Source organism: Rhododendron vialii, chromosome 4a, assembly GCF_030253575.1.
Source record: "Rhododendron vialii isolate Sample 1 chromosome 4a, ASM3025357v1".
Taxonomy (NCBI): Eukaryota; Viridiplantae; Streptophyta; class Magnoliopsida; order Ericales; family Ericaceae; genus Rhododendron; species Rhododendron vialii.
Window position 1 is genome coordinate 41,752,908 of NC_080560.1, and position 15,213 is coordinate 41,768,120.

At 38.4% G+C, this 15,213-nt stretch overlaps 1 protein-coding gene and 1 long non-coding RNA gene across 4 annotated transcripts; one reads left to right on the forward strand and one right to left on the reverse strand.

The window, feature by feature from the left end:
• Positions 1-2,877: 2,877 nt before the first annotated feature.
• Positions 2,878-13,232, reverse strand: LOC131324518 (uncharacterized). The gene is made up of 8 exons (XR_009199373.1): positions 13,093-13,232; positions 11,605-11,799; positions 8,910-10,167; positions 7,735-8,241; positions 7,041-7,112; positions 6,064-6,229; positions 4,122-5,169; positions 2,878-3,174 (listed from the first exon to the last, which is right to left on the reverse strand). It is a non-coding gene; the product is annotated as an uncharacterized LOC131324518 (long non-coding RNA).
• Positions 4,399-13,736, forward strand: LOC131324517 (putative E3 ubiquitin-protein ligase LIN). 3 transcript variants are annotated; one of them, XM_058356499.1, is made up of 18 exons: positions 4,399-5,150; positions 6,110-6,182; positions 6,497-6,775; positions 6,874-6,950; positions 7,043-8,227; positions 8,358-8,499; positions 8,900-9,145; positions 9,866-10,160; positions 10,532-10,653; positions 11,332-11,451; positions 11,688-11,819; positions 11,958-12,080; positions 12,245-12,355; positions 12,436-12,582; positions 12,646-12,771; positions 12,910-13,026; positions 13,124-13,264; positions 13,548-13,736. In XM_058356499.1, exons 1-17 carry the CDS (start codon positions 4,399-4,401, stop codon positions 13,139-13,141), a joined length of 4,065 nt encoding a protein of 1,354 aa, XP_058212482.1. In that variant the 3' UTR covers positions 13,142-13,264; positions 13,548-13,736. The 3 variants fall into 3 exon arrangements, with proteins under 3 accessions (XP_058212482.1, XP_058212483.1, XP_058212484.1); XM_058356500.1 differs by having other exon boundaries at positions 6,533-6,775; XM_058356501.1 differs by lacking the exons at positions 12,245-12,355; positions 12,436-12,582; positions 12,646-12,771; ... (1 more) ...; positions 13,124-13,264; positions 13,548-13,736 and having other exon boundaries at positions 11,779-11,819.
• The last annotated feature ends 1,477 nt before the right edge of the window (positions 13,737-15,213 follow it).

Below are 15,213 nucleotides of genomic sequence, written 5' to 3' on the forward strand. Positions count from 1 at the left end.
ATTTTCCTTCTTTGAGATGAATAATAAATTTCAAACATTTTGACCAAACTTTCAACACGTCCAAAGAAATTGCTGGAGCAAATATCATTTCGATCTAGCACCAACACGCCTGATATTAAGAAAAGAGCTCTTGCAGAACGGTTGGTTAGAGATCTCTCGTAAAAACACTAGTCCTGTTGAGTGTAAATTCTGTCCGGATGAGTCGGAAAAGAGGGGTTTTCCACCACCCCGTGGGGCCCTTTTGCTCTTTTTTTGAGTAATCCAAACCGTGCATCTTGTAGGACCTGTATAATACTGTATCCATTCAAAAAATTAGCTTGTCCGAACATCGACAGGTATGTCAAAAGTTAAGTTTTTAGACGAAAAAATGAACGATTGTGGACAATTTAACTTAAAAAACAGTTGATAGATCCAGGCCGTCCATTTTTTTTATCTAGAAATCAACTTTTGACATACCTATCAATGTCCAAACAAGCTGATTTTTTTGCATAGATATATTATTTTACAGGCCCTACAAAATGCATGGTTTGGATTACCCAAAAAAAAGCACGAAAGGGGCCCATAGGGGGGTGCTGGCGGAAAACGAAAAACCCCCTCCGTCTGGCTCATCTGGACAGAATTTAATCTCCAGTTAATAATGAGATTATTTTCATCTTTCTGAGAGTCCCACACAGATGAATGAAAATATCCAAATTTCTTGTGCCACATATAGTCCAGAAATTTGAAAACTGATAAAATTGTAGAAAGTACAAACCTCTTTTTTTTTCTTCGGTACTTGGGATTTTGGAAGGTACAAATCTTTAACATCAGTGTGGAAATAAATTGTATCTTGCGAGAACTTTCCTTCGTAAAGAATACAAATATAGAGTACAATAATTGACTTAACAGAAAATAAGATTCCAGGACAAACATATGAGCATACAAATCTGTGATCCCAGAAAGACCTTTGCAACCATTTGACATTGACCCCTTTGTCTGGGAAATTAAAAAAGTATATACTAATATAGATCAAAGTTGAAAAAAATTCATAAAAGAAGAAAAACAAGTCGAATTTCGCCGTCTTATATGGAACTTTCATCAACTTTGGTCTATGCTTGAATACCTTTCTAATTCCTCTCGTCAAGACGAAAAATTTGATGTAAAATTCGACATGAATCATGTGAAGATTAAGGGAAAACAACCAAGAAGATCGTGTGCCAAAAAGCCCCTGAAAAGTTACGCCAAACTCAATAGTACGATGGCAATGCATTTCAGAGAGTGGGGACTTTAGGCCTTCAGGCACGCTCGTGAACGTACATAACCTGCAAATTGTTTTCCTAGCTTTTATGCCTAGATATTGTCTCACTCATCAGATTATAAGTTTCAAACTTTCACTCGTGATTCTCTGAGGTCCCATAAAATGAAGGGTCAATTGGGCTTAAAATCTTGTGCCAGTGGCAGACAAAAACTAGAATCCATCCCATCTGTACGATTTTTTTTTCAGTGCTGGGCGGGTACCACGTGGTACTCGCTTAGCGCATCCGAGCCGTCCATCGTATTTTTGAACGGCTCGGACTTGGAGAGAGAAAAAAGAGAGAGAAAGTATTGGGGTGAGAGGAGAGAGAGAGTTTCAATCCGAGCCGTCCAAAAAGTGTATTGGACGGTCCGAGTGTGCCGAGCTGGTGCCACGTGGGATATATCCACCCGGCACCGAAAAATTTCTCTTACTGTACCAACACCAATCTAGAACAGTGTTAAGGCATTTGACGATATAGAATCAAATTCATGCACACATTGACCAATCTAGAAGTGTTGGGGTATTTGATGATCAAGAAATGAAACAGTATAGGCTTTGGTTTCTCCTTCATTCCTCTTCTGTGTCTTTTATTTTTAACTTGTTCAGTTGTTCTCATAAAGATTTTTAAGATCCAAACACAATCCGAAGATAATCCGACGTGTAATTCATTTGGTGAGATCAGACTCAGGATACACCTCACAACGCGAAGGTCATGAGTTCGAAAATCCTACTTGCACACAAGGTCCCCTTTGGGCACCCATGGATCCCAAGACGGTCGATAGATATCGGTTCGAAGGCGGGAAGATTCCGTACCGTATCACCGTGCTAATATGGTGTAGGAAACCAATAATAAACTACTCCGTGGGCATTAAATGTCACCATGTAAATACAACTAATTGGTACATGCATCAACTCGCTTCCATTTGTGTAGGCGGATTCACAATGCGCCCATTATGATTTCTTATTTGTTTATAGATTATAACAACCCGATTGGGGATGCTCGCGCTAAGTGAAGAAGAAGACACTCTTAATTTGATGTTTGGATCTTGAATTCGCAGAGGTAAAAGGAAGGAAAAGAGAGAGCAAGGCAACAAAGGGTTTATGTTTTTTTTTGATCCGCACAAAGGGTTTATGTTGAATCTTGAATTTCTGGTGGTGGAAAAAAAAGAAAGGATAATTGGTAACGGGGTTTAAGAGGGACTCATCAACAAAAAACAGAGTTTTAGGGTTAGGTCCTTTTCATGACAGCCTCACGAGAACTAGCTCAATTTGGCCTCCATCAAACAAAACAAGAAACACAATCAAAAGGCCCATCCAGCTACAAGCATTGCAATACACATGACATGGGTCCACAAGATTGATACTCTAGGGTTTACTATAAGAGAATCTCAGCTCTAGCTTGGAAATTTTAACTGGTAATTCACTCAATGAAGAGTATAGTGGTGAATGATTATGGACTAACATGGGGTTGGCCCGGTTTTCAAGACCTGTGACTCAGGACTATGTATTACTTAGATGTGAAACTTGCAGACCTCATTGATTGTGATATTGATCTTACGGGGGAACGAAATCAAAGAATATATAGACTTGTAGAGTAGGTCTTTTTATTTTATCGGATAATTTCGAATAAATTATGTAAATAAAATGTAGGACTCCCATCATATGAAATGGGTTCAACGTCCAATTATGAAACCCTTGAAAAAAAAGGATGAATCGAAATATAGCTGATACGCCAAAGCCTCCTAAGGTCTCAGGTTTGAAACTTTCCAGGTATTGCTGAGTCCTTTAGGGCCAGTCAATACGAAGCTTTGATCCAGCTTTAATTGGACTCTCAGCAAGTGAGCGGTGAGATTGGGCCTCCAAAATTGGTTGAAGTGAGCGTGAGCGGGCCCGGACACCTAAGTTAAAAAAAGAAGATTATGGACTAAGAAGAGAAGATTGCATAGCATACATACCTGGATCTCATGTGCTCGAATCTCTAGAAGAGCAAGTAGAACAAACAGTGTCAGAGACTCAAAATGGATGCATATGCTTTAACTTTCCAATTCTGTCTTAGGCTGTGTTTGGTTTTCCACAAATTTCTGGTCCTACACAGCCTATGGAAAATCGAGAACAGTAGTGTACATACCAAAATCATGATGATAACCAAGCACAGGAGTTAAAGCGCATAGTGAGACTACAGGTCAGGTCAACAGTAACTTATCAATAAAACAAAAGGTTTAAAACAGCCCACAAGCCTATCGTTAAGATTTAAAAAATATATTGAAATATGTTAAGATGGATAAAAGTGTATTGAAAAAGAGAAAATAATACTCCCTATATCCCGCAATATAAGTCTCTTTCGAGAGTTCCTTTTAAGACGACATGCAACTATTACACATTTTCAGATACTGATTTGTAACATTGTATCTTTAAGACGACATGCAACAATTTCACATTTTCAGATACTGATTTGTAACATTGTATCTTTAGCTCCGTTTATGAAAGTATTCACAATGATTTCCAAGGAATGAACTCAGGAAACTAATGAGTTTTATGTCTCGATTTCCAAAGCGGACATGCATTTCAAGACATCTCAAATTGAAAACCATAAGACAAATAAAGTGTGAAGGTTTCGAGAGTTCTTTTTAAGATGACATGCAACTACTACACATTTTCAGATACTGATTTGTACCATTGTATCTTTAGCTCCGTTTCTGAAAGCATTCACAATGATTTCCAAGGGACGAACTCAGGAAACCAATGAGTTTTATGTCTCGATTTTCAAAGCAGACATGCATTTGGAGACATCTCAAATTGAAAACCATAAGACAAATAAAGTGTGAAGGACAGTATAGTGGTTTACCTCCGTTGCTGAAAGTCAATAAATCTGTGTTTGTTTGTTTTCTCAGCACAGGCTCCCCTTCTCTGAGGGAAACAAGTAAAAAAACCTTTCAAATTCTTGTCTGTAGCATCAAGAGAGCAATAGAGAGGGACCAAAACAAATTTGGAAGCTGCCCAATTTCAGTCACGAGCCAATGGCCCTAGCCTCCAAAAATGCTGCAATATTGTGATGTCACCCTCCTCCCCTTTCTTATCTTCTGCTACAACATCTTCATGAGCTCAACATTCCCCACAATTCAATGGCTTCCACCTCTTCTTCCTCTTCTTTTCTGGTTTCTTCTCATGACAAAGATAGACCAAATATCGAATCGATACGGGTAATTGTTGCTTCAGTCAACCAACACATCAATGAGTTCCTCAGAGACTCCCAAACCAGGAAATCTGCGAAATTGAAATGCACTTCAAAGCTGAATATCCAAAAGACGGAATTCTTTGAATTCTCAGAGCAATCTACACTGTCAAATCTGTACTGGGGAATAGAGAGTATTGAGGCGGCTGTTCAGTCGAAATGCGGGGAGGAAAAATCATTGAGGCTGAAGAATTCAGAGCAAATGCTTCAAGTCCCAGCGTTGCTCGATGAAAACGGAGTCACCGCGGGAATTCCAAACCGGTACCTGGTTTCCTCCTCCTATTTTTACCTGTGTCTGGTCAGGAAACTCCAAGGAGATGAGTGGCAGGTCGCCTTACATCTTCTCCAAGCTGTTTTGGTCTCCCCGAGAGTTGTTTGGACACAGTTTGTGCCAAAGCTATGCGAGAGTCTTTTTGTTTCGTGCATGGCTTCTGAAAGGCGGGAAATGGCAGGAAGGAGTTTGAAATCTGAAGTGTTGGTGGATTTTGATGAGGGTGAGATGGGTGAGAAAACCGCAGACATGGCGAGGAGATACAAGGCCTGGTTGACATATTATCAGGTGATGTCATATGGAGAGTTACCAAAGAGAAATTCTGGATGCGGAGATATTGCTTTAGCCAATGATGACTCGCAATTTTTTGAGTAAGCTCTCCTTTGGTACCTGCTTTCTATTTTTCAGTTAAGATTATATTCAGCCCAACAGACTGCAACTTAGAATTAAGAATTTTATAACTATGGAGGAGCATGTTTTGGAAGGAATTAAGGCCAAGTTACCCTATGCGTTTAGCCCCATAGGGAAACTCAGCAGATTTTACTGAAGCACAGGACTACTAAAATATGCCACAACCAATCTGAATTGATCTTACCAAATTCGGGTAGTAACATGCTATGCAGAATATCCATTCCAAACAATTTAAGAAGCCATGGACACTGTTCACTAGCTAAGAGTCAACTAGTAAAGCAGTAAAAGTAATATTGCTCTAAGGTCTGCAACAACGATTACTTGCTCATCCAGCACAAATTAATCATGATCAAGGGTGCCGTCTATAGAAAGTAGAATCAGAGAGTGAGCAAATGTATGAAACCAGTAGATTTTCTGCATGGAAAAGTTGCAGAGATGGTTTTGTATATGGGGTAGGCTCAAATTCAATTTGAAGATGCGCACAAGCCACCATTGTTGACAAAACCATCTCCACTGGATAGAAAGTGATCTTTTCTGGATTCTCCACTGTTTATCTATTTGTAATCTTCCAAGAGATGCGAATTGTAGCAGAAAAATATGAGAGAGGCAAATATTTGATTGGTTTTCCTGTTTTCGGCTCCAGTAAGCGAAATCCTTTTGTAGAACCGAAACCACATAAAAATCTGTGTTTGTGTTTGTGTTTGCGTGCATGCGTGTGTGAGCTTCTAGGCACAACAAAAACTAGTCACAGAAGAAAATGAAGGTAAATAAGTCCCTTAACATTTCCAAAATGTTTTTGGTCTGTGGCTCGAATGATGAATACCTCAGCAAGTTACAAATTGACGTTTATTTATCTCATGAATTCAAACTTACCGCTTCAGTTGTGAGTTCTCATCTTTTGCCCAATGCTTCTGGACAGGAACAGAAAGGCCACTGGCACAGAATCTTCAAATGTACAAGAATATGAAAAGAGATTGCTAAGTTACCGCAATGTAAGCCTTGACTCACTTTCTCGTTCCACTAACATTTCTTTTATACACTGCAGTAAAAATTGCAAATAGTGTTATGATCGTATCCTCCATAATCAACAAGTTTCAGGATGTAGAAAGATAAGAACTGCTTCAATATTATAAACTAAAGCACTTAAGATATGCCAGCATAGAAAAGCACACTCGGCCACATACCATTGAACTTACAATTTCCAAACTGAATCCGGTTCAATTGGGATTAGTATGTCTTTGGCTTGCATAATCCTAACACGATAAAACAATTCATGTATGATATTATCACAACTTGCCTGAAACAGAAAATAAATCCATTCAATTCGATTCATTTTGAAAAGGTCCATCCACTTGATCCTCAAGGATACATAACTCCTATAACGTCAAAGAAGTCCAAGGTATCTGATATTGTGGAGCTTGAAGACCCTACAGAAGCTCATACAGATTCGGAACAAGTTTACAGCGAACCAGAGGCAAGAACCTCAAGTAAATGTCTTCAAGATTTGCTGACAGAATCTCAGTCAGATACCCCTATTTCCGAGAATTCATACAGTAGCAGTTCATCAGATGACGATGATTTTGAGGTAATTTCAGACAAAATATCATTTTATCAGGTATTTTTTTAATCATTTACTCTCTCAGAGCCAAGTATTCTATGATTCTCCCTGATTTCCTGAATCAGGTGTACACAGGTGACACTGGAACCTCGAAGAAAAAAGTAATAAAAGCAGATATTCCTCGGCCACGAATTTCTAATCAGTTTGTGCAGTGCTCCTAACCGTTCTACAATCATATTTATGTCAACCCACTGCATCAATATATACTAAATGTGATTGCATTGGCACATACAGGAAGCAGGTGGCACCTTGCTCCAAATTGGGTCCAGAGTTTGCAATATCACTGCCTCGTGCTCCTGGAAACCTGGCACATGAGGAATACATCACAAATTCCTATACAGAAAGATGTTACAGATCATTCAGTGCTTTTGAGTTATCCATCTTGGAACTACGAGAAATAGATAGCTTTACTCCATCAAAAAGCCACGAGGAAGAAGGGCGGCCAGATCAAAGGAGTTTACACCAACATGATCTCCAAACTTTCGATAATCTCAAATCTACATCTCTGAAGACTTACCACTTCACCCAGATGGATCAGAAAAGGAGTAGTAAAAGGAGTATTAAAAGGAGTAAACAGAATCAATATTTCCCAAGAAAGCCAACTAGAGTTTGTTCGCATCCTCAAAATGGTTCTGAAATTGAATTTCTGGGAATACTTGAGAAAGCAATTTCAAAGCTATGCTTCTCGGAAGGCTTAGGAAGATTCGATGAAGATCACACAGTGGAAATTGTAAGAACGTACGAAATGCTGAGCAATAAAAGAGGAGTAAAGTACACTCTGGTGAAAGACATAATTCTGGATCAACTGCTAACAGCTATTTCAACTTCCAAAGAAGTACGAGTTATCAGGGCATCAGTTGCCATACTTTCAACTCTTGCTTCAGTTAATAAGGGAGTTATACAAGACATCAACAAGAATGGTTTACCTTTGTGCAATTTAGCAAGTGCTCTAAAAAGAAATGTGCACGAGGCAGCAGTTCTAATTTATCTAATCAATCCACCTCCAGCAGCAATAAAGACTTTGGAACTTCTTCCGACACTTGTGGAGGTTGTGTCCACTTCAAAGAGGTACAAGGGAGGCTTAGCATCACTTCTGCCAACACCTCCTGCGGCGTCATTGATGATTATTGAAGTTTTAGTAACTTCATTTGACTATGGAACCAATAACATGCATTTGGCTGCAATTAATTCACCACGAGTCCTTTCTGGGCTACTGAATGCTCCAAGAAATAATAATATGGAAGACTTCACTTCTTTAGCCACCATTCTTGTGAAATGCATGCGGTTTGATGGGCAATGCAGAAAATATATTTCAAAATCTGCTCCTGTGGGACCATTTCTCTCTCTCCTAAGAAGTAACCAGGAGCGAGCCAAGTTCATTGCCCTCGAATTTTTCAACGAAATCCTTTGCATGCCAAGGTAAAGACACATAGCTATCAAGAAATGACAATAAATGGTTAAGATAATTATCACAATGTACAAAACAAAAACTTCCAATACTTAAGAAACTTGTTTTAGGCATCACAAGGTTGATTGTGTTGTTTTTTAGGTCATCAGCCACCAACGTATTGCGGCAGATACAAAAAGAAGGAAGCGTCAACAACATGCATATATTGGCGCTCCTTATTCAACAATCAGAACGCGAGTACAAACTTCTGGCCGCAAATTTGTTGCTTCATCTAGACATCCTGGTAAACTAACAAGTGTGCAAGTCATGATGTTATCTTTTTCCTACAGTCAATTTCGTCATCATACACATTGTATGTTTCCTATTTCATAAGAGGTCATGATGAAAGTTACTTAAGAAAGTGCTCTTTCCAAGAAAATCTTCAAATATTGTATTTTTCAAACTTTAGGCCTCAATTGCCCTAGCTTTCCCTACTTAATAGGAACTCCATTCCATCTCATAATACAGTTTGGGAAAACTCCGAATATATCAACCAGTTAATTTTTATCCTCAATTGATGGGTGTAAATTGTAGAAGAAAAGGGCTATAAGGGTTAAAGCATGAGAAAGACACTAGGCACACTATGAATATGTTTAAGTTGATAGACATCAAAAGCTTGATTGCAATTGAATTTTTTTTCTCAGGAAGACTCACCAGGTAAGAGTACATATACAGAAGAAGCTGTGGAGGCCCTCGCCGAGCCATTGACCTCTGTAGAGAATTCTGCTACACAGCAATTGTCAACATTTCTTCTATCAAACCTTGGTGGAACATATGCCTGGACAGGGGAACCATATACAGTAGCATGGTTGCTAAAAAAGACAGGTTTGGCCACTCAGCATCACAGGAATATGATAAGAAACTTCAACTGGTTGGATCCAACACTACAGGTGAGTGGTGATAAAAAAAAAAAAAAAAAAAACAGTTTAGCATAGTTTAAACAGTTAAACCTATTTTCTAGAGTTCAACTGTGTTTGGATCGTAATGGGATTTGACGAAGGAAAGGAAATGATAGGAAAACCAAAAAAATAAATCCTGACTCTCCAGTCCGTTATCTTGTTATCTTTCCGGCACCTTTTCCTTTCCCTCCATACGTGCCCCCAACAATCCATGATCCAAACACAGCCCCAACGTCCCGGCTTGATAAACTAGAAGAGAAAAGAAAAAGAAAGGATATAGAGTAGAGGAAAGAGAAGAAAATAGACAAAAAAGAAGGAAAACTGATTTCCTTCTTGCTTAGATAGTTAGATGGTTTAGGAGAGGATTTTAGAGAAAAGATTTTCTTAACCTCTCCTCCTGTTTGGGAAAGTTGGAGACAAAAATATGAGTAAGACAGGTAAAAACTGAAACCAGTTGTGGTAAAGAGTAGGGACAAAAGTGGCAAAAACAAACTCCTTGTCATTTTCTACAGATCTCTCCAATCTTGGAGAGACTTAAAATGCAGGTTAAGGGAAAAGATTCCTCTCGTTTTCGCTATGACATCAAGCTATCCAAACAAGTGATTTGGGAGGAGAGACAAACATCATGTTTATTTTTCACAATTCCCCAATCCAAACAGGCCGTTAAGGTTTCATATGTAGACATAATTGTAAATCCATATGGGGTTGCAGGACTCCGCTACAGATACATGGTGCGAAAAGATTGCTAGAAGTGTTACTAAAACAGGAGAGCCTGTATTTCATGCTTTGAAGACAGGATTAAACAGCGAGATAAAGAAGGTTTCTCGAGAATGCCTTACAATCATTGCATGGGTTGGATGCGGAATTGCAAGAACGCAAGATAACTTGAGACATACTGCATGTGAAATCTTACTAACTGCGGTTGAGCAATTTTTGCATCCTGGATTGGAGCTTGAAGAAAGACTTTTAGCTTGTCTATGCATCTATAATTATGCTTCTGGTAAAGGTAATAACTGCACTCAATAAGATTTTGCAAAAATAAGTTCCACGGATTGCTATAAAGCTGAATACAAAAGAACAAAAACAAGACAGTAAATGCAAAAGTTATTCATCAGGATCTAGTTAGGCACATAGTAATCATTCTGCAGGATCAAACTTTAGTATCAACATAACATCCACAAGAGGATCTAATCTAGGTCAGCAAAGGTTTATAACCAGCTGATGAGCTTTGAATTTTTACTACAACTAATCCAACAGTCTAATAAATTTCCCTCTCCTGACCCCAGGGTGGTTTCTTCCTAAAAATTTTGCAGATCTCAAGCCAATTTTTTTTCTTCATATTTTATAGCAGAATTTACATGGATTTCTGCTGAACAGGAATGCAGAAACTAATTCATTTCTCAGAAGGTGTAAAGGAGTCACTTAGAAGGCTTTCGAACATAACTTGGATGGCAGAGGAACTACTCAGGGTTGCTAATTTTTTCCTGCCTAATAAATGGGTAAGTCTGCTTGAATGCTACAACTTTCAGCATTAGCTCAAAGAGTTACGTGCACTTCGAGCAACACCCTTATATACTACTACTTTCACAATTGTCTAATGCCAAGTGCACAAATGTTTGCATTCAAGAACCCAAATTCTACTCCTGGTCTCAAATGAAATTCTAGACGGATGAAATAACTAGAAAAAATACATGGTGACAATGGCATTGATCCTCTCCCCTCCATTTCACACTGGCAGAATACTTCAAAGTGGCCCTTCTATAACAGATTCTGCCAGTGACTTCCTTCCAGAATTCAAATGCCATGAGAATGATGTGTACTAATGAGTAATGAGTCACTATATCATTGTGCTTTATTAATATTCGAAATCATTTTATTTGACTAAGAACCTGGCATATAGGTGAAATATGATACATAAAAAAAACAAACATAGATCAGACAGGACAACTCAACATAAACCAAGCACATCAATCCCCTGTATAGGTGGTTATTATTATCTAGAATGCTTTCCTCATTAATGTAGTTGTGTAACACCTGCCCCGTAAGTTCACAATAGCAGCGATGATATCAAAATATTGCTTTCCATTTTGGGTTTTGTTTTCTGTTGATTGAAATTTGAAACAACTGACAAATTCCATTGACTGTCTTGCATGCCTACATTAAAATCGTAAGAGCAGCGAATTTCTTGTGTTCACACACAAGTTCTGGAGGCAACTCAAAACTACAGTGGAGCTGTAACTGCTCTCATCTACTACAAGGGACAACTTTGCAGTGGATATGCAGATGGTTCAATTAAGGTAGCAATGCCAAGATACTTAAAAGACGTTATTTCAGGTCATTGTACAGTAACTTGGTATATTTTTTCCTCAGAATGAGGAGCAAACCAAAAAAAATTAAAATAAAAGAACAAGAATTAGCATTTCATTGGGAGGGCTAACTTAGCATGTAACCTGAATGTGGAGTCCTCAGCTGCTTCCCGTTCAGAATAAAAAGAAATTATTTGATTGTGGTTGTGTTTGTGTTCATTAAATAGGTATGGGACATAAAGGGACAAACAGCTACACTTGTCCTGGACATGAAGGAGCACAAAAAGGCAGTAACATGTTTTTCTCTTTTCGAACCAGGGGATTGCATGCTGAGTGGATCTGCAGACAAAACAATAAGGGTAATTTAATGTCCTTGGTCACTTTTTTCCATCTTTCAGTTGTGGCTGGCTGGCTGAAAACAGTACCATATCTGAAAATGGCAATCAGAAAGGAAAGAAGAACTATATCTGAAACTTCTCTACCTGTCATTACTACAGATTTGGCAAATGGTCCGAAGAAAACTGGAGTGCATTGAAGTAATAGGAATGAAGGAATCAATTCAGAGTTTAGATACTTCTGGCCAACTGATTTTCACAGTTACACAAAGCCATGAGTTGAAGGTAAAGTTCTATCAACCAGAACTTGTACAAAATACATAGAAAGGAGTCAAACGATTACTGTGTATGGCCGTCGTATATATCGTAGCTGACAACAAGAGTTCTATTTATCCTTCAAATCAATGTCAAAAGAACATTTACTTTAACAAAGAATCTCTGTTGTTCAGGTCATTGATTCATCAAGAAAAGCTAGAGACCTTTACAAATCCAAACCTGTAAAGTGTGTAAGGGTGATTCAGGGGAAGGTTTATGTAGGTTGCATGGATTCTAGCATTCAGGTTGGTAGGAAATTCTATAGTACAAAAGTCATGCACCAACTAACATTGTAAGTAACAATTAATGACATAACACAACGCAGGAATTGGCTATAGAAAACAATCGGGAACGAGAGATCAAACCACCATCAAAGATTTGGATGATACAAAGCAGACCCGTCAATTCAATATCTGTGTATAAAGATTGGCTATATAGTGCAAGTGCAGTTGTTGATGGTTCAAATATCAAGGTAAGGAACACAAATTGTTTATCTATCTCAAGTTCTGAATAAATGACTTGTAGAATAATGCAGGAATGGAGAAGGCAGAGCAAGCCCCAAATGTCCCTACTGCCTGACAGAGGAACAAATGTGCTGGCAATGGAAGTAGTTGAAGACTTCATATACTTAAACTGCAGTTCATCAAGAAGTGTCCTTCAGGTAACTAATATATTTTCCATTTATTAAGTACTTGTTGAGATTGGAGAAGACAAAGCTATGTGCTGTCTATCGTAGAACTTCGTTAAACCATTGGATGGACTCATAAACATAGCAATAAGATTGTTGTTCTGCGACCAGATATGGTTAAGAGGAACACAGCAGAAAGTTGGAAGATTATCAGCTGGTAGCAAAATAACAAGCGTGCTAACAGGCAATGACGTCGTTTTATGTGGTACTGAGAGGGGACTAATCAAGGTTTGTTCATTCAAATCATGGCTCAAGTTAGTTTTCTGTAGCTTGTTTAACTGGTGATTGTCTCACCTCAATTCCTCATTTGTCGTGCCTCTGACAGGGTTGGATCCCCCTCTAGCAGCAGTCTCTCTGAACCCCAAGGTGCCACTGAAGTCTATTTGAAGTACTATACAAGTTTTTATTTAGTGGTCAATCATCAAATAAGCAGCAAAAGTACATAGATATGGAACATGAGTTTTTGGTCAATTTGTCCAATTTCTGTAAACGAATTGGACGAATACCCACTTTCTGAAACACATTTTGTAAAAATAGTCCATTTCCAAAATGTGCTATAGTCCATCGCGCATTTCCAAAATGCGCGATGTCGTTTTACAAAGCTTGCGTGACAACAAAATCCATGACATCGCGCATTTTGGAAATGTGCGATGGACTATTTTTACAAAACGTTTCAAAAAGTGGGTATTCGTCCAATTCGTTTACAGAAATTGGACAAATCAGCCAAAAACTCTATGGAACACAAAGAGTAACATACCAAGCCCAATTTTGGGAAATCAGTTCCTGTACATGTAGTTGTACTTCATACGAGATTTTATTCCTTTATGAATACAAGAAGACAGTGCAAGCTCCCATTAAACTATAAGAAATTCAACTGCACCCTAAATTTGAACAGTCCTCGTTCTTCTATACGTAATATCAAATATCCGTGAGCACAACACCAATTTCACTCCCCTAATACAATACCAATCATCTCAAAATGAACACAGGTTTCTATATTTCTACAAAGGTGTATTTCCACAAATGACGAAGACTCCATATGGAAACAAAACCAATTAATAAAATCAAACTTGTTTGAATTTGCAGGAAACTTTATATCCAATTTCAATTACGCTTTTGGGTTGGATATAAAGTTTGTACATGGTATCAGCGGGCCCATTCCATCCCACATTTCACACATTTACCATCCAAATCCCATGATGATAAACCCAGCAAAAATGTTGCACAATAATAAATCCAAAAAGAGGCTACACATGACCGATCTCAAGCGCGGCTGCACGTGAGGGATGTTAAGAAATACAATATCGCATTCCTTGGGAATGGAGTGGTTGGTGACTTATTAATGTTGAGACCTCTCCACATTATAGCTTGGGGTTGATTATAAAGTTTCTACAGAATTATCGATGAGATAGTATGTATAAGTTGGATACCCTTGAAGTTCCATGGATCCAGAGTTACAAATTGTAGGATCGTAGTTACAAATTATAGTTTTTGAAGGAGACGATACAAATTGTAGGATCATAGGTTTAACAACTATGCTCATAATTACTATCGAGCTCTGTTGTGAGAGAACCAACCACAGCCAAAGATCTAGCAGCTAATCAATACAAGGCAATAAGACTTCCAAATTCACCTGTATGGACAATCCAAGCACTCAGAGATATTCCATGGTACATCTAGAGAAAGGAAAAAAATTATACTTTCGGTGGCAATAACAAGAATTGCAAAGAGAAATAAAAATCCAAGTACCGGAAAAAGAAGATAGACCTGAATTACATTAGGTAACATGAAGTGATGAAATCGATAACTCATTTGAATCCGGTCAAAAATTGAGCTTTTGCATGCCAAAAAATATGAGGCCAGAATGAGCTAGGAGAGGATTGGCGCCCATTTGTGAATGAAGAATATGTATACACACCCAGAGAGAGAGAGAGAGAGGAGAAAACTTGGGGGAAATGGGGACGACGACTGGTGGTGTTCGGTGAGTAATTCGCATATAACAGACGCGAGCTCTGTCTAAACGGCGTCGACGTGGTTCCGTTTAAAGTTCGCAACTTGAACGTTTGAGGTCTATCAAAAACGACGTCGTCCGTGCTCGCTGGTACTTCTCATCTTCATTCTGCGAAGTCCTTTGAAAACAAGAATTCGTCAAATTGTGAGCGCATTCCGATTTATCTCTTTGATCGAAGTTGTTCATGTTGAAGATCTTTTTCAGATTATAAAAATTTATAAATATCATTTGAATCGAATATTCATTGATATACAATCGGAGATGAGAAGTGTGGATTTTTTTTTGTGAAAATAGATTTGGTCACACCGTATCAAACCCGTATCACAAGAAACGGCGTCGTCCCAGTGATTTTATCAACACCTCGCCTTGAAACGACGTTGGAAGCTTGCAGTATTGGATCTGTA

What these genes read in the sequence shown, in the direction of transcription:
- LOC131324517 (XM_058356499.1), top strand. Translation starts at nt 4,399, where the DNA reads ATGGCTTCCACCTCTTCTTCCTCTTCTTTTCTGGTTTCTTCTCATGAC. An exon ending in CGGCCACGAATTTCTAATCA is followed by an intron (nt 6,951 to 7,042) that starts GTTTGTGCAGTG and finishes TGGCACATACAG; the next exon opens with GAAGCAGGTGGCACCTTGCT. An exon ending in GAAATCCTTTGCATGCCAAG is followed by an intron (nt 8,228 to 8,357) that starts GTAAAGACACAT and finishes GTTGTTTTTTAG; the next exon opens with GTCATCAGCCACCAACGTAT.